At 41.2% G+C, this 22522-nt stretch overlaps 1 protein-coding gene across 1 annotated transcript in view; it reads right to left on the bottom strand.

Moving 5' to 3' along the window:
• Positions 1 to 22522, bottom strand: part of LOC146514144 (putative E3 ubiquitin-protein ligase HERC1) — a 38609-nt gene that overhangs the window by 1389 nt on the left and 14698 nt on the right. The window contains exons 20-72 of the mRNA XM_085168795.1: positions 22313 to 22486; positions 22017 to 22131; positions 21763 to 21880; positions 21350 to 21548; positions 20943 to 21240; positions 20798 to 20846; positions 20663 to 20708; positions 19925 to 20178; positions 19604 to 19798; positions 19351 to 19471; positions 19021 to 19261; positions 18749 to 18906; positions 18491 to 18643; positions 18294 to 18391; positions 18045 to 18140; positions 16179 to 16346; positions 15823 to 16062; positions 15652 to 15735; positions 15178 to 15403; positions 13860 to 14148; positions 12753 to 13489; positions 12180 to 12393; positions 11356 to 11525; positions 10621 to 10704; positions 9707 to 9893; positions 9497 to 9624; positions 9163 to 9371; positions 8675 to 8934; positions 8487 to 8539; positions 8190 to 8387; positions 7483 to 7648; positions 7132 to 7381; positions 6429 to 6657; positions 6068 to 6342; positions 5451 to 5578; positions 5148 to 5275; positions 4504 to 4731; positions 4120 to 4247; positions 3797 to 3996; positions 3574 to 3679; positions 3318 to 3449; positions 3067 to 3165; positions 2753 to 2926; positions 2380 to 2664; positions 2211 to 2276; positions 1974 to 2099; positions 1743 to 1881; positions 1334 to 1515; positions 949 to 1104; positions 734 to 856; positions 541 to 643; positions 133 to 302; positions 6 to 43 (exon numbers count right to left, since the gene is read on the bottom strand). Coding sequence (XP_085024921.1) covers positions 6 to 43; positions 133 to 302; positions 541 to 643; positions 734 to 856; positions 949 to 1104; positions 1334 to 1515; positions 1743 to 1881; positions 1974 to 2099; positions 2211 to 2276; positions 2380 to 2664; positions 2753 to 2926; positions 3067 to 3165; positions 3318 to 3449; positions 3574 to 3679; positions 3797 to 3996; positions 4120 to 4247; positions 4504 to 4731; positions 5148 to 5275; positions 5451 to 5578; positions 6068 to 6342; positions 6429 to 6657; positions 7132 to 7381; positions 7483 to 7648; positions 8190 to 8387; positions 8487 to 8539; positions 8675 to 8934; positions 9163 to 9371; positions 9497 to 9624; positions 9707 to 9893; positions 10621 to 10704; positions 11356 to 11525; positions 12180 to 12393; positions 12753 to 13489; positions 13860 to 14148; positions 15178 to 15403; positions 15652 to 15735; positions 15823 to 16062; positions 16179 to 16346; positions 18045 to 18140; positions 18294 to 18391; positions 18491 to 18643; positions 18749 to 18906; positions 19021 to 19261; positions 19351 to 19471; positions 19604 to 19798; positions 19925 to 20178; positions 20663 to 20708; positions 20798 to 20846; positions 20943 to 21240; positions 21350 to 21548; positions 21763 to 21880; positions 22017 to 22131; positions 22313 to 22486 — 9193 coding nt within the window. The remainder of the gene's footprint in view (positions 1 to 5; positions 44 to 132; positions 303 to 540; positions 644 to 733; positions 857 to 948; positions 1105 to 1333; positions 1516 to 1742; positions 1882 to 1973; positions 2100 to 2210; positions 2277 to 2379; positions 2665 to 2752; positions 2927 to 3066; positions 3166 to 3317; positions 3450 to 3573; positions 3680 to 3796; positions 3997 to 4119; positions 4248 to 4503; positions 4732 to 5147; positions 5276 to 5450; positions 5579 to 6067; positions 6343 to 6428; positions 6658 to 7131; positions 7382 to 7482; positions 7649 to 8189; positions 8388 to 8486; positions 8540 to 8674; positions 8935 to 9162; positions 9372 to 9496; positions 9625 to 9706; positions 9894 to 10620; positions 10705 to 11355; positions 11526 to 12179; positions 12394 to 12752; positions 13490 to 13859; positions 14149 to 15177; positions 15404 to 15651; positions 15736 to 15822; positions 16063 to 16178; positions 16347 to 18044; positions 18141 to 18293; positions 18392 to 18490; positions 18644 to 18748; positions 18907 to 19020; positions 19262 to 19350; positions 19472 to 19603; positions 19799 to 19924; positions 20179 to 20662; positions 20709 to 20797; positions 20847 to 20942; positions 21241 to 21349; positions 21549 to 21762; positions 21881 to 22016; positions 22132 to 22312; positions 22487 to 22522) is intronic.

Below are 22522 nucleotides of genomic sequence, written 5' to 3'. Positions count from 1 at the left end.
CAAGCGTGGGCTCTTTCATTGAGTTGGCGTGCCCAAGGCCAAGCTGGAACACACGCATTAAAACACAACATGGCAAGATGTTAAAATCTGCAATGTAAGCACAGCCTGTCATTTTCAGAGCACGCCGATTACCTGTCCTTCGCTGTTGCTGCCCCAGGCATAGACGTCTCCAGTGGAGGACATGGCGAGCACATGCTCACAGCCCACAGCAATGTCTTCTATAAACAGTCCTTCCAGGGACGGCACCACCTGGGGGCAGGATTTGTTCTTCAGCATGGAGTCCGGCAGGCCAATCATACGCTCTGAAAAAGTAATGCAATTTTTTTTTGTAAGTTTTAGTTTCCTTGGTAGCAGGAAGTTTAAATTTGATGTACGTTCAATCATTCAGGTAAGGAAGCATTTTCAGTCTCCCACTGAAAACATCCAGATGCACAGAATCAACTTTTGGGGATTTAGGGAAGCTTGCAAACAATATTTCAACCAATAATGCAAACACTGTTGGGTTTACATAATATGTTTGAATTTGACAGTAAAATGTACCTTGACCAAATGTGTAGACATGTCCATCACAGGCCAAGGCCACAGAGAACTGAGTTCCACAACAGACCTTCTTAATTCTCTTATTGCAAAGTTGCTCAACTTTCTACAAACAGGAAAAAAATAACACAAACATAAACAAACTTTTTGTCCTTCCAGGATTCCTAAAAGTGAATCTTTGGTAGCGCTAACCTACCTGAGGGTAGTATTTTGCTGTGGAAGAACCAGTTCCCAATTTACCATAATCTCCATCTCCAAATGCCCACACAACCATGCCATCAAGAGACACCACCAAAGTGTGATTGAGACCACATGACACCTGAGAAACGTAACCAAAGTTAGATTTTTTTTAGTGTAAAAATTGACATTTAAAGTCTTTTACATTCAAAGCCAATGCTGTCCATGATTTACCTGTCCAACATGATATCCCTCTAGTGCAGCCACCCTTTCAGGCAGCATTTTGTTAGATGTCGACCTTTGACCCAGACGGCCAGATTCACCACTACCGAAGGTGAACAACTTCCCATCTGCTGTTACCACAGCAGAATGCCTGAAGCCACAAGCGAGCTAACAAAGCAAAGCTGTGTTAAATTCATCTATGTCAACAAATATTTGTGTTTAAATGCACTCAGTCAGTGAACTTTGAAAATATTCATTTTTTTAAAGCTACAAATTAAGAAGCACTGCAATCAAACAGTGGCTGCATTTAATAAAATACAATAAACTCATGATTAACTTTATTGAAAAAACATTAAAATATCACATGACAAGTTTGGTGGAAAGACTTCCTCGATACCTGAACGACCTCTTCTCCTTGCAGCGCCTCTATCTGTTTGGGTCTCCTCTGTCTTTCACTGTTGCCATGACCCAGTTTTCCAAAATCTCCGTCTCCCCAGCTGAATACCTCCCCAGTCTCAGTCAGGGCCATCGAGTGTCCGTCTGAGCCACAAGATGTCGCCAGCTGTGTCACCACGTACCCTGCCCACAGACAAGTGTAAATTAGACTGATACAAATTTACAAATTAGAGGAAATTAACAGTTAGGCCTAATTACAAGCAAATACATCCAACTGCAGTACTACAAGGAAACTAGTTTTCCTTCCAATCTCTTGAGGACAAAAAAACCCCAACAAAAAACCAAAACACTGAGAGATTCAAAAGCAGACCAGCGCAGACTGGTTCTTACCCCCTTTGGGAATACTTTACCTTGAAAAGCAGAGATAATAGTTGGAACATAGAGATCATCAGAATTCCCTTGGCCCAGTCTGCCATATTGTCCTTCTCCTACAGCCAGTACAGTCCCATTGGACTGGAGCAGAAAGGTACAGTTCTGACCACACACAACCTGAAAGACAGTTGAATCGCCCAAAAAAGTGAAGTAGCATTATAAAAGAGCAGCAATCAGGAACAAAGACTGCACCCTGCGTGAAACAGTACCTGCTGTGTCTGTAACAGAGAGGGTGCCAGTGTAGGCATCCTAAGATTGGTTCCCATTCCAGCCAGCTGCCCGAAACGTCCATTGCCCCACAGATACACCTCAGTCTTTCCCCCTTGTTGCCAATCCTTAGAGACACAGGAGGGCACACAGCACTTTCAGTCAATCGAACAGCCTAATGTTTGTCTTTTTTGTTTCCTTCACACCTGAATTGTTTTTAAGAATGGCACAACTATTACCTCCGGTCTACTGGTGGCCCACGACATCAGCTGCTCATCCATCCTGAAACTCCACTTGCTATTGTCCTAAAGGACAAAGGAGAGCATAAAGTTGCAAGAAGTCAATACAAGAGAGACTATAATATAATAGAGACAAGGCAACAGCATCAAACAGAATGTCCCTGCTCACCAGTGCCTTGGCAATTTTATTGTCCTGCACATCGTGAAATTCTGAAACAATGAAGGCTTCAGGGAAGGCAGTGCCACTGGCTATAGCCTCAGCGCTGCGCACTGTGGTGGCATAAGTGACTAGCCAGGTCCACTCTGGAGGGCAGGAGTGAGCATCGGGGTAAGTGTGGTGTGGCGGGTGTGGGTAACAGCACAGGTGTTTTTCCAAGGACAACCCAACTGTCAAGGAGCCCAGGCTCTGCAGGAAGGCACTGTGGACGAGCTGGTCGCCAGCTCCCACATGGGTCTGCAGAGAAGACATTCGAAGTCATGTCTCAGTTGTAGAACATGAAACAGCTCCAATATAGCTTCAACATGCAGTTTAAATAAATTACCCGCTCATAGTTGTACTGCTCCTGCAGCAGCAGGGGCAGCCTCTCCAGGAAGACAGCCAAACAAGGTGCCCGATTTAGACCCGAAACGTTTTGGCTTCTGAGGACCGTACGACAGGAAGCTAGCACGTGATTTTGGTTGATCCAGTCAGGGGTGCAGCAGATCAACAAAACATCCTGGGAAATGACAGAACAGATATTTTTACCCAAGCAGCACTGAGGGAATTAAAATGATTATAGATGTTAACGTTAATATAAATATAGAAATAAATGAGATATACTAGCCACACATTAAGGCTTTGAGTGATTCATATTACCTTTGACCTTCCAAAACAGGCAGCAACCCCCATGTTTGGTATCCACGTAGTGCTGACAGCTGAACCCAAACCGGTAACAGTTTGTAACACCGAACCATCCTGTAACAAGCAGAAAGAAACACATGGATTACAATTTTGCAGTGAATCACGGCAAGCAGTTCCTTCGTTACCACACAAAGCAGATGGACTTAATAATTAGGGATGTTGGCACTAATTTAAGAGGCAAACAGAAATAATCTTTTTTTTCTGACCTGTAAGGACCAGATGTTGAGCAGACCCCCTATCCCGCCAGACACTAGAGCTAATCCACTGGAACAAAATGAAAGGGACTTAACGGCCATAATGTGGCCATGAAGTACAAATGCACACTTTGCACTATCCTGCTGTAAAGAGAAGAAGAAAGACGATTTCATAAGATAAAATTGGTTACACAAACAGGTGATTTTATGAAAGTAACAAAATAAAATTAACAGCACCAAAGAGCTTTAGCAGCAGATCCAAACTCACCTTGGTCTCAGTGTCTCTCTCCTGGCTGTTCAACATGCTGGGCAACGATACAACAGTGCCCCCCTGTGGTAGTGTCCAGACATACACAGAGCCATTCTGACAACCTCTGTCGAACCACACAGAAGAAAGACAGAAATCAATGATCAGCATGAAACCTACATGAATCTTTCTTATTATTTTTCTTCTCCTTCTCTAAAATGCTACAAAACTGTATTAAACATACGCGGCCAGCATTAGTCTGGGATCAGGTGCTCTTCCAGGGAGTGGACACCATTCGGCAATGTTAACAGTACTGGTGTGGAAGAGATTGTGGAGGGTCACCCAGGAGCTCCCAGAGCGTCCCAGTACCTTTACTACCTCTGACCTCCCCAAACAGAGCAGCAAGTGTCCTGTGGGGTCCCACTTTAAGGAGCACACGCTGTCCTATATCGTAAAGAGCAGGGCAGAGTTAGGCAGTTAAAAAAATAAAACTGCCACAATATCGAGACCAAATTTTCTGCAGTGCTCAGTAATACATCGCAGTTAGAGTGAGTGTGGATGGCAAACCTGGAAGAGAGACAGCACTATGGGCTGCTCGTTCTCATAAGTTTCTGTTGTGGACAACAGAATCTTCCCACTGGGATAGCCCGCCGCAAACGCTTTGTCCTCACTGTGCCAGGCTACACACTGGGCAGCTAGAAGACATATGAGGTTATTGCACGTCTCTGCATGATGAGAGTTTACTAAGAATATTTGATAGATATCACTCTTAAGTCTGTAAGTCTTCATAATTTATATTTGTGAATTTAGAGCAAGCAGGCAGTTAGCATAGCATTAAAGCAGGAACAGGTTAGCTGTGTCTCAGATTCAACACCTGTTAATATATTGATTCAATTTTGGTCACCAGCTTTGTTTTTAAGCAGCAACAGTTGTGTGTCAGACTCTCCTTACCCTCGTTCCTGTGGCAGGCAGTGAGTTCGGTGCTCCTCACAAGCAGGTCTGTTTCCTGCATTGTGACCTGCAGCCAGCACAGTGAGCCATCCAGCCGTCCCACCAACAGGCTCTCAGCGGGTCTATTCTTACAGGCTGCAGACTGGTCAAGCACCCACAAACTGAAGGCCTGAGCCCAGCAAAGAGCAGTGACCCGAGAACCCTGGTTCTCCACGTGACAGAGCGATCCTAAAAAGCAGCAGAAACACAGTCACATGGGCTAAAGTCTGTGTTTTTGTTTGACAGGTCACAGAATAATGTGCCTTGATATTGTCAGTCGTGTCATATTCACCTGCGGAAAGTGAGAATTTTCTCTACATTTTCTCTATTAATTTAATTCTTAATTTATTATTATTATTATTATTATTTCATTATTATTTTTTGAAGGAATGTAACTATCAGGCATTCAAGCTTGATATGAAGCATAACCAAGCTTTTTTTTAGTTATTTTATCCTTTTAATTTTAATATAAAATGCAGAGTACTGAAAGAAAGAGTTCTTCATTAATCTGACATTATTACAGAACATAAATATAAAATTTACGTTTTTATTATTAGCTGCAAGTAACTGTAAAATCTGAAAAACAAAAGACTTGTAGGAACTACCTCTAATGTTCATAATGTTGATGTGTTTGTTCTCGGGGGCAGCCAAAAAGTTCCCCCCTGTACTCCAGTACACAGGAGACATGAGATGACATCTGCCAGCCCTCTCACTGCTCGATCGGTCTGTCTTACTGCAAGTATCAACGGGAAAAAGGATACGTTACAGCAACACCAGTCCATTCAGTATAATTAAAACTTTATGAGCAAGTATATTAGACTTTGAAATGTAAATTAAGGCTTTGTTAGATTTGGTAGTTAAAATGAGAAATCTGTGTATAAAATGCAAAACTACAAAAAAAGTATAACCTGGTAATACAGGAGAAGGTGGTCTGTAGCTCCACAGTGTTGTGGCTAATGCTCCATAGCTGTACCACTTTGTCCTGAGAACATGTAGCCAACAAACTCTGCTCACTGCTCCAGGAACAGCTGGCCACCTAAACAGAAGAGAAACAGTGTAAACGTACTTTTAATTTACATCCACTCATCCATCCATCTTCTTAACTGCTTATCTAATTCAGGGCCACAAGAGGATCGACTCTATCCCTGCTATCACGGGCGAGAGGCAGGTTCATCACAGGGTTAACACAAAGAGACAGGATTACTAATCAACCACTGAGTATGTCTTTGATGTGGGTACCTGGAAGTGAACCCACACAGGCAGAGGGAGAACATGCAAACTCATTTTACTATACACTTCACATTTACCTGGGAAATGCAAGATCCCAAGCAGTATAAAGTATTATAAAGTCATAGTTACAGCTGTGAGTGTAATCATTTATATTCTAAGTGGTGGGTTGTTGTTTTTTTAGCAACAAGCTTATGGAATAGAGAAGATTAAAACGCAATCTTTCCAGCAAAACAAAACACATCTTACACAACACACAAAAAAACAACAACAAAAAAAGGATGCACATATGACTCACCTTGTTATAATGTCCTTCCAGTCTCTTAAGGGGGCATTTCCGCAGGTCACCAACCAAGTCGCTGTATGTTTGAGGTCGATGAGAACTGTCCCTTCCTGTGGCAGCCAAAGCCTGCACCAGCTGTTGTGCTGCCCACTGGCGGTGTTTACTGGTTAGCCGAGCAGAGAGGACACATGCTGCCAATGCATTTGCCAGCTCCAGAGGGCCAACTTTGGCACTGAGGTGTGGCAAAGAGGAGGGAGTCAAAGAGGAAGAGCCCCCCTGGTTTCCTGCATCTGAGCCAGAGGAGAGCTATTTTAGTAACAGTGCATTAAATCATTACACGCAGTGCATCCAGTATAACAAACAGGCTCTCTCTCACCATTAGTCTCGTGTTCAGCTTTGTCTGGGGTGTAACAGTGATGGCTCTTTTCAGTGAGCAGGGACACCAGACTTTGTGTGACCAGGAATGTTGGCGGCGTCTGGTCATGATAGTCCCTCTGCTGCTGGGCTCCTGGGTTTGCAGCTGTTAAGCTGGCATTCAGGCATGCTCTTTGCTGTGGGTCACTGATGGCTCCAATATTAACCCCTGTAGCTGCTGCCATCAGGTCCTAACAGAAATAACGTTAAACATACGTTCACATTTTTAGAATTTCTTGAAGTTCAGGCAAACCATATTAATAAACAAATATTGTTTTGATGTTTGTGTTCAGTCAAACAACAGAGTAAAGTGTTGTAGTTATGAAATAAAAAATTAGGATTAAGTTTATTAGCATTTGTATTTGTTTGGCGTTTTCCGGTGACTCATGCAAAATACTAGGAAACTATTTTTTTACTTTTCTCGTATAACTTGAGTTATCTTTATCTATAGACCACACTCAGCTAGATCATCAATAAAGATCTAAAGAGGACATCCTTTACTGGATGTTCATGGAGGCTATAATTACTTAAACCTTCTACACACCAAAATTGCACACAAGACTGAACTGAACCTGATTTTAAACAAGATGACATGACTTTATCAAGCTTTTAGAATTCAAAACCTGAATTATCTATAATCAGCAGACTGACAGGAGAAAACTAACCTGAGTGCATATCTCCACTAGCTCTTTGTAAGCAGTAGGACTGTGGGACACCACGCTGCCAATGGCTGAGGTAAGAAAGGTGAGGCAGGTGGAGTTGCTGCCATCTGTCGCCAGCCCTCTCATACTGGACCGACCGTCCACGCAGCTGTGAGCCCTGCCACCTGCCGCTAAAGTCATCAAACGCACCAGAATACGGATGTCTGCCAGACCCAAGGACTCAAGTCCATTAGACTGGCTACTCACTGATGCACTGAAGATGGCAATAGGAAAGGACTCATGAAACCACTCAGCAAAAGAATAAATTTTAAAAAAGAATACAGAAAATGTTGTTGATTTTATAATCATACTAACCTTGAGGCAGTCTGGGACAGCGCTCTCATCACGATGCTGTAAGCAAGCAGAATCTGGGCTGTGGATGTGACTCTCCTTAATGCTTTCAGTCTATCATGAGAGTCCCTCAGTGATACTGCCTGCTGTCCAAGGCTCAAAGAGGTCTTCGGCTCGACAAGGGCATTCCCTATTGGGAAGAAATACGTAAAAACATTTTAATTAAAAGGAAAACATGATTTTGAATGGAACGGTAAAACCTAAAAACACTTATGTAGTGTGGGTGTGCAAGATATTCACAATCCTAGATCCAAATAGACAGCTGGAAGTACTGTTTGTGTTTCAGATGTCGCGCTATGATAAGTGAGCGATGAATCACCACCCAGCAGTGAATAAAACTAGGTTTTGATCCTGGGGTCTTGCAGCCAACATGCACAGAGGGGATGTGGGCGTGTGTTACAAGTCTAAAAACTTAGCAAACCATTCACCAAATATAAAAAAACAGTGGACAGTAAGCTTCTGAGTATTTATGGCTTGTTTCTTTGTGAATGCCTGGCAGTCTATGTACAAGTCTGCAGACACATTTTTGTTTTTTATCATTTTGTTTTTCAGTTCTGTACCTGTACCTGTTAAAAGACATCATTTTATGCATCAAGGTTCTGTAATTCTGTTTTAACTTAAAAAACTACAGCACTTGGTTCTTTGTATAACAAAACAAAATGAAATAATACCTTTGGGAACAGGTGCTCTTGAAGGACAAGCTGAACTGTAAACTAGCGCTCCAAGTGGATCTGGCTCTGTAAAGGCAATGGGGTCTGGTACCAGCTTCTTCTCAGTCAAACCGAGTGGTCTGAGCAGGAGCCCAAAATCTTCCAGTCCTGTCAGTTTCTCTGTGTCATACTCATCTTGGTGGCTCATCTCCCAGTCATCTACACAAGCAGAAGGACCATTCATATTGTATATTCATTATAAAGTCAAAGATAATTGTTCTGTTGTACCTCACGTTAGATAAAAAATACCTTCCATACCATCAGATGTGCTGTCCATCTGGCCAATTAAATCTGATGTCAGGCCTTTAATTCTAAAGCAAAAAGTAGGACACAACAATGATGAAAAGTGAGAAAAAGAGTAAATCCAAAAGGTTTTCTTCCTTACATTACATGTGGAGCATGTTGCATGAGTCTACCATTTCCCATCTGTACATTATCTCCTGTACCTTTCATATTTGGAGTTTGGATTGCTTGCATTTGCAGCCAGGTACTTTTCCCTGCAGGTGCTGCAGAGGAGGTAGAAGGGGAAGTTGGAGCCACATTCCCCTTTGAACCAAACATCCACGTAGGCCCCAGTGCTGTCATAGCCCTTACGTGCAGCACTCTGCCCACAGCCTGGGTGTCGTCGCTTTATGTGATTGTTAAACTGCAAGGTGAGGGTGTTGCACAGCTCACATTTAACCATCTGACTGTGTTCCTCTCCAGCCTAAAAGGGGCATAGTAAGGACAGTAAGGACAGTAAGGACAGTAAGAGAAGAGCCTAAAAAGTTATGCATGTGGACTTGGACTGTCAAAAAGCATAAAAGTCTAATCTTTGTTTAACTGGACTAACTTTGCATATCAATTCAGTCACTTACATTTATTAAAGTCTTTAAAGAGATTGAGATAGATTAAAATGATATTTTTTCATGCACTTTAAGTGCTTATGTGTCACCTCCACTATCTGCAGTGTCTCTCTCTCCAAGCTGAAGAATGAAGGGGTGAGGAGGTCCTCGTAACTTTCTTCATGGTATGGATCATCCATGTAGCCAAGCTCTGACTCTTCCTCAGCAGAGTAAGGGTGAAACTCTACCTGCTCCGGCCAATCACTGACAGCTGTGTGCTGTTGATACAACTGGGGGAGGGGGCTGGGTGATGGCAAGTCTGAAAATAAACATTTTTGTTAGAATTGAAAATACAATATATTAAAAGGAACTGTTGTCCGCAGCTGATCTTTGAACATAGTTTAAATGTTTTGCATTTCATTTAGATTTTTCTCTGTGTCTGACCTGCCCTTCGGAACGAGGTCCTCTGAGTGGGGCCTGAGCGTCGCCGCCGGGCCGGAGGAGGTCTGTTCCTAGTGAGGTGGACATCCAAGAAGTTCTCCCTTTCTATCCAGTCGAGCCCGGGTAACAGGCTGTAAATGAAATAACTGAGGCTGTCAGTGTACTCCTTGAATGTACTGAATGTACTGAGTGTATGTTCATTGGACCCCTCACCTTTCAGTGGTGTGACTGGTGGGGCGCTCGGGACACTGAACTGTCTCTGGCCCATCTGGGGACGGAGTCTCAGGAGCCCCCTCTGGTCTTGGTGACTCAGCTACTTGCTGCTCCTCAGTCAGGGGGTGCTCTAGCATCCAGCTGGCTAACACCTCAATGGTTTGTGAGTCCAAGTCACCTGCTACATCTGGGGGAACCACAGGGAAGTTGAACTGTCAGTTCAAAAGGAAAAGATGCATCACAGAGTGCTGCATTGCTAATTCATGTCAGACATCACCATGCGACCGCTACTGTTTATAGTCTGAGATCACCAGGCACATCTGACAAACGCAGGTGTGACAAGAGAGTGAAATCTGTGATATAAAGGGTGAAGGTCTAAAATTTAGATGAAAAAAAGGTGATGCCAAAAATGTGACAATATTCACATACTTTAAGTTGCTTACATGCTCATAATGTATGTGTATGTGTACCATATGAGAACAAAATATTGTGAATTGGTTCATTTTTAACAATGCAAATCTTCTGTGAAGATGAGATTTTTATGAAATACTGCAAATTAAAGAAAGTGAACTGTGCAAAAACTTTTCCACAAGTGGTGAAGAGAATCTGAAACCGATCAGTAAATCGTAATGCCAAGGTGGGGAGCCACTGAGGTGTGGATTGTTCACAAAAACCCAGTTGAAAAACTGGAAAGTCTCAGTTGATGTCCACCAATGAACAGCAACACGAAAATCCCAAAACTAGGAAACTGAACTTCTTATCAAAGAAAATAAATTTTCTCAATCAAAACGACACTTATCCTATTTTAGATACTACAGGAAAGTTGAAACACGCAGTAAAAGGACAGATATTAAGAAGATAAAGCACATGAAGCAAAAATGTTGTGGCATCAGACACACTACACAAAGCAGTACCTGCTGCCTCCATGGCCCAGTAGATATGTCTCATAGAGAATCCCATTTCTAGCAACCGACTGGTGACAAACATTTGTGTCCGTTCTGGTGATTGAGGAGATAAGAAAAAGTGCACAAAAGAACAGAAAACAAAAACAAGCCCACAGCTCCATTTCGGGAAGTATATGTGTAATTTAGCAATTGTTTTTATTTGTTTATGCTGCCTCTTACAAGTTTAGATTATGAAAGGCCTCCTCATCTTATGTAAAGAACTCCACTTTCTTGCAGGCTTGTAGATAATAAATGATTAAAGTTGCAAGTCAACTAGCCCTTTAATCCAACTCTATCTCATGATATGAAACACAGAGGAGACCTTTAGTCTAAAGGACCTAGCTCAGAATGCCACCAACATAAATGACAATGAAAAACAAAGGTGCCATTCAAGCATGTGAGTGCATGCATTTGATAGTATTAATATCTGACTAACAGCAGAGCAAAACACATGCTGTTTTGAGCAGCAAGTCTGCTGTGACCAAAGGCTAAACATTTATAACCATGCATAAGACAGACGATTCCAACTCAGTTACTACTGATCTACTGTGTTCCTTTGAATAAACTTCTGAGACACTAAGACATTTTCTTTTACACACTCCATCATTGATCAGAATCCTTAAAATGTGATATTTTTCTTAAATTAGATGACTTTTTTTCTCGTGGGTTTTTTCTCCCCACCATTGTCTCTGTGCTCATTCTTACCCAGGCTGCTTCTGGCCTGTGTGCTGCAGGGACCGGGTTCCATGAAGCTAGTCTGCTGTTCTGTGAAGGCATCACAAGAAGCAGAGCTGGCAAGGCTGAAGCAAGGGTGCAACACAGGGGGAGTGCTAACCAGTCCCGTAAGCGTAGGGAACCGAGTTAGCACCATGTGCCTAGAGGAAGTGAGGATACAGCATGTAGAGTAATGACAAAGCAGAAGCAGCGCTGCACCAGTAGGGTTACATTTTCAATAGACATTTAACATATTAAGTAAATGAAAGGATCAGTTGAGCTTTATTCATTCTGATTCACTGCTACATATATGAAAGTCACAGTAAAACTAATTATGTATTCATCTATATTAACCTATATCATTCTGAAGTCTTTGGTCAAAATCTTCTCCTTCTTCTTGTTAAAACAAGCAGAAGTGAGGGCTTTAAATGTTATCTGCAGTTTTAACACATGTGACTAGAGCTGTGTTTCTGTTTGCCTCTTGAAAGCAGACGTAACACTGACACTACGGTCAGCTGGTTGAGTTAGAAGAAGAACAAGCAGGCAGAGCTGCAGCCTTGGTTAAAGAGAGTGCAGGCAGAATCTCTCACTCAGTTTTCCATATACATCCTAACTCACCCATTCCCTGGACTTCAGAATAGCTGTTGCTGCCAAAAGACACAGGTCTGCAGCAATCAGCAACAACATGAGGACTGACAATAAGACTAATTATTGTGATATTTGTCAGAGAAGTTACCAGACTTGGTGTTTCATGTGGATTACACAATCACTTTAAATCAAGTTAAAATAACATATTTGTCACAATTTATACTCACTGGAGGAGGCTGATGGGAAGGAAAGGGTTAAAATTATCAAGGCTGTCAGCCTGAAGATTTATTGGGAGAGAGGATGCCAAATCTGTGTTAGAGGATGAGGCAGAGGCTCTGTTTGACTGGCCAAAGACAGCAGTGCCTTCGGAGCCCACGCTGTACAAGGACACAGAGCTTGAGGACTTGGAGATGGGCTGAGAAGACAAGTGGTGGCCTGATTCTGCAGGAAAAGAAACAGTGAAGGTTTTATGACTCCAAGTTTCTTACTATACAAATGTTTCTATTTATTTATTTTTTTAAATTAGTGGCGACAAGCACAGGTAAACTTCAAGTCTAACAGTAGAACCGGGTCAAGTTCATCATAAGAAAAATTCAAAGTTAAGCTACAAATATATTAGGTCTGAACAGTGATCATTAACATACTACAATAGTTTTTTACCTTGTAGCTATAGTCTGTTTAACATAGTAACTATGGTCTTTTATTAAGGCTTAATGATTAAATATTTATAGCATGTAGGTTTTGCATTATATATTTTCTATGAAGTGTTTTCTGTCTGGTGGATATAAACATTGACATACCCTTGTTCTCTTTGTCCTCCTGCAGTCCTTTAACAGCTCCCTTGTATATCATGACTTGAACTCTCTCCAAATCAGCAAGAGACACAGTCTGTTTGATGGGGCAGTGTCTGACTGCCCACTTCACCATGCTCTGCACCACATACTGCAGCACCGATCTCAGCTCAGTACTTTCATCCCACTGTTTACTGCCGGCTTTAGCTTGGTCACAGTTTGGACTGGACAGGGAACTCCCCGAGGAGTTGGGGGACTCATGTTTTGGCACTAGAAGCAGATCTGACAGTTTCTCACAGCTAAAAATGACAGTCAGGGATTTCAAACCTCCAGTGAGAAGGTATGACACTCTGAGTGCCCTAAGTTCAAGTGCAAATGCATCCATTCTGGAAGTCTGGAATGTCTGCAGAGGCTGAGCTTGAGAGGTCAACTCCTGCAGGTCAGTGATCTTTGCTGCATCTTTGGTTGAGGATGGTGACGAGACACTCTCATCTTTCTGCTCCTTTTTCCTTTCATTTTCTGTCAGCCACGTGACATCATCTTGTATGTCTTTATCCAGGTATTCTTTGATGTTCTCCCCAGAGTACTTCCTTCTCGGGGGCACGTGAGCACCTAGCCAACCCTGTTCCTCCAGCAGCCCCATCAAATAAATCAGATCTAACAACACTGTTGGTTTGAGGCCTCCCAGGCGGGTGACATCACAGCAGGATATGTCACAGGGATCCAGTGAGATGATCGGCGTGTCGCTGGGTGACCAAGAATTCATGGAGCTTAGTTATTGGGAAGGATGGGAAGAACCCACAGATACAGCATGGAGTGATACCAGGACGGATTCAACAGGGATTAATGGATTTAAGAATGAAGAGGAAGAAGCAAGAAAAAAAGTAAGATCAGAGGGCTAAATGATGAAAATAAAGTAAAAATGTTAGACAGACTGTAGAGAGAGTGAAAAACAAACTAACAGAAAGGGAAAGAGTAGAATCATACACATGCTGAAAGGACCAAGACAAGAAAATATAAGAATCATTTCATGGAGGTTAATGAGAATCGTCATTTACGAAACAGAGAAATAAATTCATCAGAAGTAAGTGGGAATATGATCTCATTTTGTAATACCTGACAGAGAGGTCTGCTTCTTCCCACTGTAGCTTGGCGAGAGAGCTTCCTTCCTTTAGAATGCCGAGAAGAATAGCTCGACGCCCGCTGGGTTTGTGCAGGCAGAGGCCTCCAGCACGGAGACCGCCATCGACTCCTCCAATCAGAGCAAATACCGGCCACACTTCAGTGCAAAGAGCAGCCAGCTTGGCCTCAGACAGAAACCGACAGTGTGACAGCACGTCCTTTGTGTGATCACCAGTCAGGTCCTTGTCGTTCTCTTCCTTCTCATTGTGTGACGCACTGAGGCCTGCAGGGGAACATAAGACACTGACAGTAAAACAAAGCGTAACATCCATTTGGCAAACAAGTGCCACGCACTCCTAGTATCCCACTGCAAGTTGATCATGAAACCTTAAACCTAATTAAAATCCTAAACAAGTGAAAATGGACTTCAAGTGAATTTTGATAATAAGGACAAAAAAGTTACAAATAAAGCATAAACATAAGGGGTTAGTATTATTTTGAAATAAATAAATAGACCAGTGTGGGGAAAGCAGCTTATTTAAAGATGAATTAATACTGCAGTTGGTGTACATCCCTAAATTTGTATACAGATTCAGTGGTCCCTTGCTATAACGCGGTTCACCTTTTGCGGCCTCGCTGTTTCTCAGATTTTTTTGTATGGACTTTTCCATGGTTTTTATTTTTTTTCCAGCGCACTGTGTTCTGCATCCTGATTGATTGACAATGGTCTACAACCAATCTCGTGCTGTGTCTCTTGTACAGTACAGAATGCATTCAGCTTGTCAAATTTACAATTTACAATCTTCGATCGCTAGCAGTGTGACTCTGAAGTGCTGTACTGTATGTTTTCTACCCAACAAACACAACAATATCCACGAAACGTTTTGCACCTGCGGGTTCCTTTGGTTTCATTCTATAATACTGGACTTATTTTTCCACGGTTTGAACTTTGAGAGAGTTTAAACAAGAGAGAAAAGTGTGAACATATTCATACCTGTCTGAGAAAAGTGTATAAAGTGTGTAGTGAGGGGTTTTACAGCCTTAAAACATCTATAATAATTGTAAAAAATAAAGTTGGCTACTTTGTGGATTTCACCTATTGTGCATTATTTTTGGAACGTTACTCCCACGATAAGGGACCACTGTAATATCTGAATTAATGCCCATCAGTCTTTCTCCTTACAGATAAATACAGACAGATGAATAGAGAGTTTTCTATACTAGCAAAGTGTTACTTAACTTTTTAAATAATAAAAGATTAAAAACCTAAAAGAAAACAGAGGCAGAATCACTATTTAAGGGGGTAAATGACCTGTACTGAAGTTTCCTGAGTTATCTTCTCTCAGCAGGGGACCAATGAGCTCCAGGTGGGTATGAATATACTGGTTTATGTGCGGGGACCACTGGTCACACTGGTGGAGCCGACGCAGCAGATGCACTGTTGACTCGAGTAGCACAGTAGCCCGGGGACTGCAGAGTGGGTCTCCAGGAAGCAGACTGCTGGGCATGCCTCTCATCTGGAGATCACTCAGAGCCACCTGTGACGAGTACAGAATTTCACGTGTTTGGGGGGGTTTTGCAGTACAAAATATTTTTGAAACATATTGTGCAGCATGTGAAACAACATGTATAGCCCAGTGCAGCAATTATCCAGTAATATGATGTTAGGTCAAAGCCTATATGCGTAGCTGCTTGTGTTTCCAGATATTTAACGTTACCCATGCTTATTATAAATCAGATTCAAATAAATAATAAATCTAATAAATCTGTGAAGTACACCGAGTACCTTCTCTCCAGGGTTACTGCTGTAGAATAACACACAAGGATATAGTTCATTAGCGACCACACTTTCAAATGCCAACTTTGGCTCCTAAAAGAAAAAGAAAACAGGCAGACAAAGATTAAACAAGCACAGGACTCAATCTGAGGAATACTGACGGTATATATTTGACCAAACCTTGTCATTCTTAGCAAATGATACAGTATGAGCCTCCATGTCCAGGATGCAGGTGATGGTGTCACCCTGTGTAAAGGAGGGAAGTGTGCGCACCAGTTCCCCTCCATGGTAAAGGTTGCCACTATAAGCACGATACAGCCACATATCTGTAGTTGTATGGTGGTTGTGATCTCTAACTGGCCAGCGAGAAACACCAACACACGTTCCCTCGTTGCCTCTATTCTCTTTGGTAATGTAGAACTGTGGAGAGAAGCGGCATAGTGTGGTGAATTCTAATTTATAAACTACAATTAATATTTAATATAACAACTGAACTGTGTAATTGTGGTCCATGTACAGAGTAAACTAGTACTCACCTTCCATATAAAACAGCCAGAGGTAATGGCAGTGGTTGCCAAACCGTAGCCTTTCCCTCCAGAACCATGTGAGAGGATGTTCCCGCTCTCCAGAGAACAGCACATTAGTTTGTGTGGGTCAAAGGAAAAATCTCCAATGGGAATACATTCATCGTAGCTGCCAGGATTCTACGAAACAATGGATTTGATACATAATTAAACATTTGATAAAATATTAAACATGTATTTTATGTATTAAACACTTAATTTATATATTAATGTTGTTTTCTTTATTCTTTTTAATTGCACTTACAGAAGTTTGTTGTGGAGTAAAAAAAAAAATCATTTTGGGATCAACTTGAAATACAGGCAGATGTGAAATGGAAAAGTAAGATCAGAGGTCAAATCTTTTTGTTGTGGTGCAAACTACAATGTGGTATTTGGAAACCACATACTCCAGTATCATTTCCTAAACATTGCCAGTACAAAGAGAGGCAGTAAAATCTGAAGATCTAAAGATCCACAGACTTTAAAGACAGACCTTGAAGAAGAGGTCAGAGGTCCAAATTAATGTTTATATATAACATTATATAGCATTATTATAACTTTGACCTTCGGATTAAGCAATTGACCTCAACAAGGAGAGGTCAGAAGTCAAATGTGACATGATATTTTAAATCTTTAAACAGTACTTTCTGTATGTTGACAATACACATCACACTTGGAAGAATGGAAGTTTTAAGGCTTTTTAAAAAACGTTTTTACCAATAAATCGTTAAGTTGAACTTGACGACCTTGGTGGATAGAGGTGAAGTTTCAATGGACTGTTAACATGACCCCTCTACACCCCTGCAGCTTTATCAGAATGAATTCCAAACTTTTCGAGCTATTGTGTTCATAGAGTGACACGCACAGGCACAAACACTACTAAAAACATAACCTCCTCTGCAAAAGTAATCTTAAGCAAATATTGCAATATAATGTGTGTCAATGAAAAGATGTTAATGATGAAGTGTTTCTACATACAGAGGGTGGTAACTCCTGTGGACAACACACTAAGACAAATCAGAAATCACACATTAATTCTAAAAAATAAAATAAAATAAAACTAGAAGTACATGACTGAAAGTTAAACTGAAAATAAACAAAGACAGTAAAATCCCATTTTCATGAAATAATAAATATAATAATAAAACATTATAGAGTTTAGTTTTATTTGAATTATTAAAATTCATTTCACAATCCTGATGTAATAATTTTGATAATTAATCCTACTTGTACATTTCTATCCTCTGACACTTTTCATCTCAGCCTACCACAGAGAACAGGCCCATCTGTTCCATCGAGTGGCCCCACTGTTTTCAGTTTCATTGCTGCCAGGAAAGCATTTCATTTTGCCGTAAACAGCATTTCCTCTTGGATTACTGCTATCCTTGGCTATTTTCAACAGAGAAAAAGTGAAGGCACTTTTTGACATTTTTATGTGGCTTTTGTTTGGCTGGATGAAAAATTTAATAGACTGCAAAAATACTCAAATGTAATCTAATGTTTTAAATACAAAGATGAGGATTGTTTATGCAACAGACATGATTTCTTTTCTGCAAATCAAGACAGTATAAAACACGAGCAAATAAAACACACAAGTTTAAGGGTGTGTAGTATTATTTTGTGTAACCGTTTCTCTCAAAAGGTTATCAGTCTACAGTGCAGGGAAAGGACAGTTAAAAAAAACAAAAAATGACTCCTATCACTTCAGATCACAGTAAAAACACAAATAATAAAACATAAGTGAGACATACAGAGAAGTGCACATGCTTAAGGTGAGCCGATAAGAAGCTGCAGCTTTATTAATATGTAACGCAGTACATGGTGTTCATAATGTCTTACCCCTTTGTCTTTTTCAGGCATTTCTTCATGGTTGCTCTGACTTAGAGGCTCCTCCCACATATAAACAGACAAGAGCTGAAAGAGTTGTTTAACAATCTACAAGAAAACAGGGAAAAATACAAGTGGGTAATCCTGCATTCATCACCTTTAACATGTCATGCCAACTTGGTACTGTTCAGAACACTCAAGTATTCTTGACCTATTTTGTTCAATTGTTTCATTTACTATATTTACATGTTTACATCAAACCTGTTCAATGTGAACGGGCTCAGAACAAGCAGGTAACAGTCGTTCTAAAACGTGGAAGGTCAGAAGTTTAGTGCGGAGGTTCTGGAAGTGTGGAGATCCTGAAGAGCAGAGTTTTGTGATATTAATTTTAAAAGCAAAGTGCATTCTTAACAGTATTAACACATATTTTTTTGTTGTTTGTTTTTTATTTGCCTTACCTAAAGAGCACTTGTGTGAAATAATGGCCATGAGTGGATCGATCCATCTTATAAATGTAGAAAGTCTTTTCATTACTCTTAATGACAGTACACGCCTCAGAAACACCAAGAAATCCGCAAGCTGGGATTCAACTACTTTGCTGTTTTCTGCTCCTAAAACAACATAAAGAGAAGGAAGAACATGCTCAGAGGGGTGACTTGATTTAATGGTTTTACAAATGCCATATCCGCCCTTTATTATTTCTAAATTTTCCCCACCGACTAGATTTGTGTAGGAGTCCACATCGGTTTTCTCGGCTGTTCCCATCTCTGCTATCTGTTGCTGGTGGAAATTGTACAAGATGTTCTGGAGCTGCTCACACATCACCTCCATAAGGGCCTGGGATACATCGATAGGCAGCAAATCCTCACACGAGCTATAAGCACAGGTTTTATGAAAATTTTAGACAAGGGTAAAGAAAATAAAAGAATTAGTAATTTATATATACTTTATTTATTTATTTATGTTTTGATAACCTCTTCATTCTCACCTTGCAGCTACAGTCAATATCTGAAGCAGGCGGGCACAAGCGAGCCTCACGGCTCCACCTAATAGCATAGATCCAGATGCTGTAGCTGCAAACCAGCCCTGGTTGATCAGCACACAGCTGTTGTTGGTCAGCGTGGAAAGAATTTCCAGGATGCCACATTTGATGACTAGCACCAGATCCACAGGCTGGTAATGGAAATTCAGTGCAAACATTGTGGCAAGAAGAAGGTGCTGGCAAGAACCTGAGTGTGACAGAGACAATATGTTAAATATAAATATCAAATATATATTAAAACCTAAACACTGCAACACTGTGTAAGAAAAAACCTACCTGGATGTTTTCTTTCAAACAGGACTCTCTGTTTAAGAACACACACCACTTGCTGGTAGAAGGTGTGGGCTGCAGACTGTAACTCTCTCTGTGTATCCAAAGAAGCTGAATGTGTGCCACACTGCATTGAGAAAAGAGGGGAAAAAGCAAAATGAAGCATGGCTACAATTTTCAGTGTCTTTCTCTTCTCCATCCAGATTAGAAAGCATATTCATTACTTCTAAACGTCTTTCCATATAACTATAAGATGTACCATGTAGTGCTGAGTCTCATAATTAGCAGAGTGGGAGCCAATGATTTGTGTTCCTAAAGCAAAGCATCCAGACAGGAACTGCAGCTGCACAGACTGCAACAAAGCAGGAAACTGGTTGGATGCTGTGGATTCACAGCTCTTTTCTTCCATCTTAGACAGAAAGGCTGACATCTGACACAAGGCCTCCAGCCGCATCTGATCAAAACAGACAGAGTTTGTAGATCATAAGAGACTTTCAAGTTCCTTACAGAACACCATTTTGGGCCCACAACAAACAGCATCAATTAATAATTTGTCATATAAAAGAAAAATGTGAATTACCTCAGCCCGCTGTTGCTGCTGCATAATGGCAAAAGTAATAGACTTTGGATCTGCCTGACTACAACTCTGACCAGGGGAAAACACCGTTGAGGAGGGCGATAAATGGGCCAGGCTTCCACAGACAAAATGAAACACCTGGTTAAGAATAGGCAAAGTGTTGTTGCTGTAGTGGGACATGGTGCTGGACGGGCTGATGCACTGTCGCAGGCGATCCCAAGCATCTTTCATTATCCCCAAAGAACACAGAGGTAAACCTAGAGCAAAGAGAGGCTCTTGTATGAAGGACTATAAAACATCTCATTCATTCTCTTAACATCTTTTTCTGGATATTATCTTGACTTGACAGGCAACAAGCTATTAAATTATTCAATATTATTAGATTATGCAGAACAGTTAAAACAGTCAGGCTGTCATATTGATCAAAAGGTTTTGCCTAATGTGATCAGTCTTTATTTATTCGGCCTGCTACAAATTCTTATGTTATTTTTAAAGAAAATGTTGAAATACAAATCCCCAAGTCCCATTTTGTGCAAAAGAGCACTTGGGTCTTGTTTCCCAAGGGTTACCTGACAATAATTTACCTGACAAACCCAGACTTGAGCTGTCTGGGTTTGTGTTTTTAGTAGAACAATCAGTGTCTATACCATCTCTTAACAACAGCGTACAAAAGAACTGCCTGAAAATGTCGATTATAACATAATCAGACTATACAGTAGATGATCTGAACTTTCCACCTACCCATTTTATTCCTTGCAGATCCAGAGGTGTTTTTGGACTGATCAGACTAAATGAGACATAAGAGCAGTATATTAATGCTGATGAAGAGCTGCAAAGCCAAATTCTGATAGAAGATTTTGATAGTACAATATTGACCTGTTTTCTTCCACTGACAGTGACTGTAAGGGATTCTGCTGACAATTTCCTGAAAGTTAGATGTTGTGGACAGTTAGTGCAAAAACTGCTAACACAGAACACAAATACACTAAAACAAACACACACTGCATACCACAGTCTTTACCTCCCTCCAGTGTTCACAGCCTGAACGTTCTCCCTTTCGCTGGGTTCCACCCAAGCAGGCCTGACCCCCAGCAGAAGGAAGAGGCATCGGGACACCACCAGATGGCAGGCAGCAGGGAAAGACAAGCTTTCCTCAGATTCCCCATTCTTCTCCCACTGCTGCTTGGAATAGGCTCCCTCAGGACTGACGGGGCTCTCCACGCTGCTCTGAAGGGTGGAAGTGCCGAATGACTCGTAGACTGTCACATTCTGCTGCACTTGCATGGCTTCCCGAGTGGCCATGAATGATTCTAGGACTTCTGCAGGGACATCGAAAGATGTGTGAAAATAAGATGTGTCATATTTCTTTCTGTGTGTGTGGCTGTGCTGTTTATTAGAATAAGAACAAATACAGTTTGCATTTCTAACCTGACAGGTAAACACGACTGCTAAATCTGTCATCGTCTGCAACCTCTTCCTGGTTGTGGTTTGCTGCGGGTGATGGGGGCACCTGCACCTCCCGGCTACAGTGTCCTACTGATTGCTGCTCATTATCCTTCCCCACCTGCTCCACTGAGGTACATGGCTCTTGCCTTTCCACATCAGGACTTTGAGGAGACTGAGAGATCTGCAGTTTAAGTAAATGCTTTAAATACATATCTGTAATTTTACCTGATAAAAATGATCAGATTACTATAAGTTAAAAATCAATTAATGGACAGAAATGAAGCTAATCACAATCATGCAGCAGTATTTACAAAAACATACATTTTAGATAAACTGTTTACAAATTTGTTAAATGAAATCAGGATTACATATATTTAATTATACTGTAATGGTACCTGTTTGATAGATGCTTCTACTTGTGTCATCCTTGAACTGCTTTTGAGGGTCATCAGAGCACTTCTGATTTTATAAGCGGTTTCATAGACATCAAACAGCATCTCACAGGGCTCATGGCTGTCTCAGCAGAGTAGATAAACACAGTGGAACAGGTTATACAATAATATACACTGAGGCAGAAAGAAAAGGTTTGACATACTAGAAACCCCTTCAGTGTTGTCCAATAGATCTTTGACTGCTTCAGTAAACTGACCTGTCCTGCCAACAGGCCTCACTCTGCAGGCCCGTGTGTTTCAGGAGAGCAGCCAGACAGCAGCGGCACACAATTTGCAGCAAACAATCACTTGAAGAGCCTCCATTCTCCCATTCTGCTATCGAAGCAATCAATACAGATCAATTTTAAAAAGACACAAAGAAAAACTTTCCACATTTTAACCAAAATTTAAAAACATCCATACAAGATTCTCAAAATAGGAAGTTAGTTCAATATAAGCTGTATTATTAACAATATACACTTTCAAAATTATACACATAAACAAGCACAAGTACCTTTGCCGTGAGCATAATCCTCCATCTTCTGCCATATGCCACCTGCAAGTCCTCTGGATGAGCCCAGTGCCAGTTCCAGTAAAGTCCGGGTTTCTTCAGTCAAGCTCAGCTCAGTGAGTCTGGCATCAGTACTGCCCAGCAGCACTACCTCGGTCAGCCATGTCATGCTTGAGTCTACAGATTAAAGCAACATGTAGAATGTTAATGAAA

The sequence above is a fragment of the Neolamprologus multifasciatus genome, chromosome 7, assembly GCF_963576455.1.
Source record: "Neolamprologus multifasciatus chromosome 7, fNeoMul1.2, whole genome shotgun sequence".
NCBI lineage: Eukaryota > Metazoa > Chordata > Actinopteri > Cichliformes > Cichlidae > Neolamprologus > Neolamprologus multifasciatus.
This window is presented reverse-complemented; position numbering and strand designations above follow the sequence as displayed.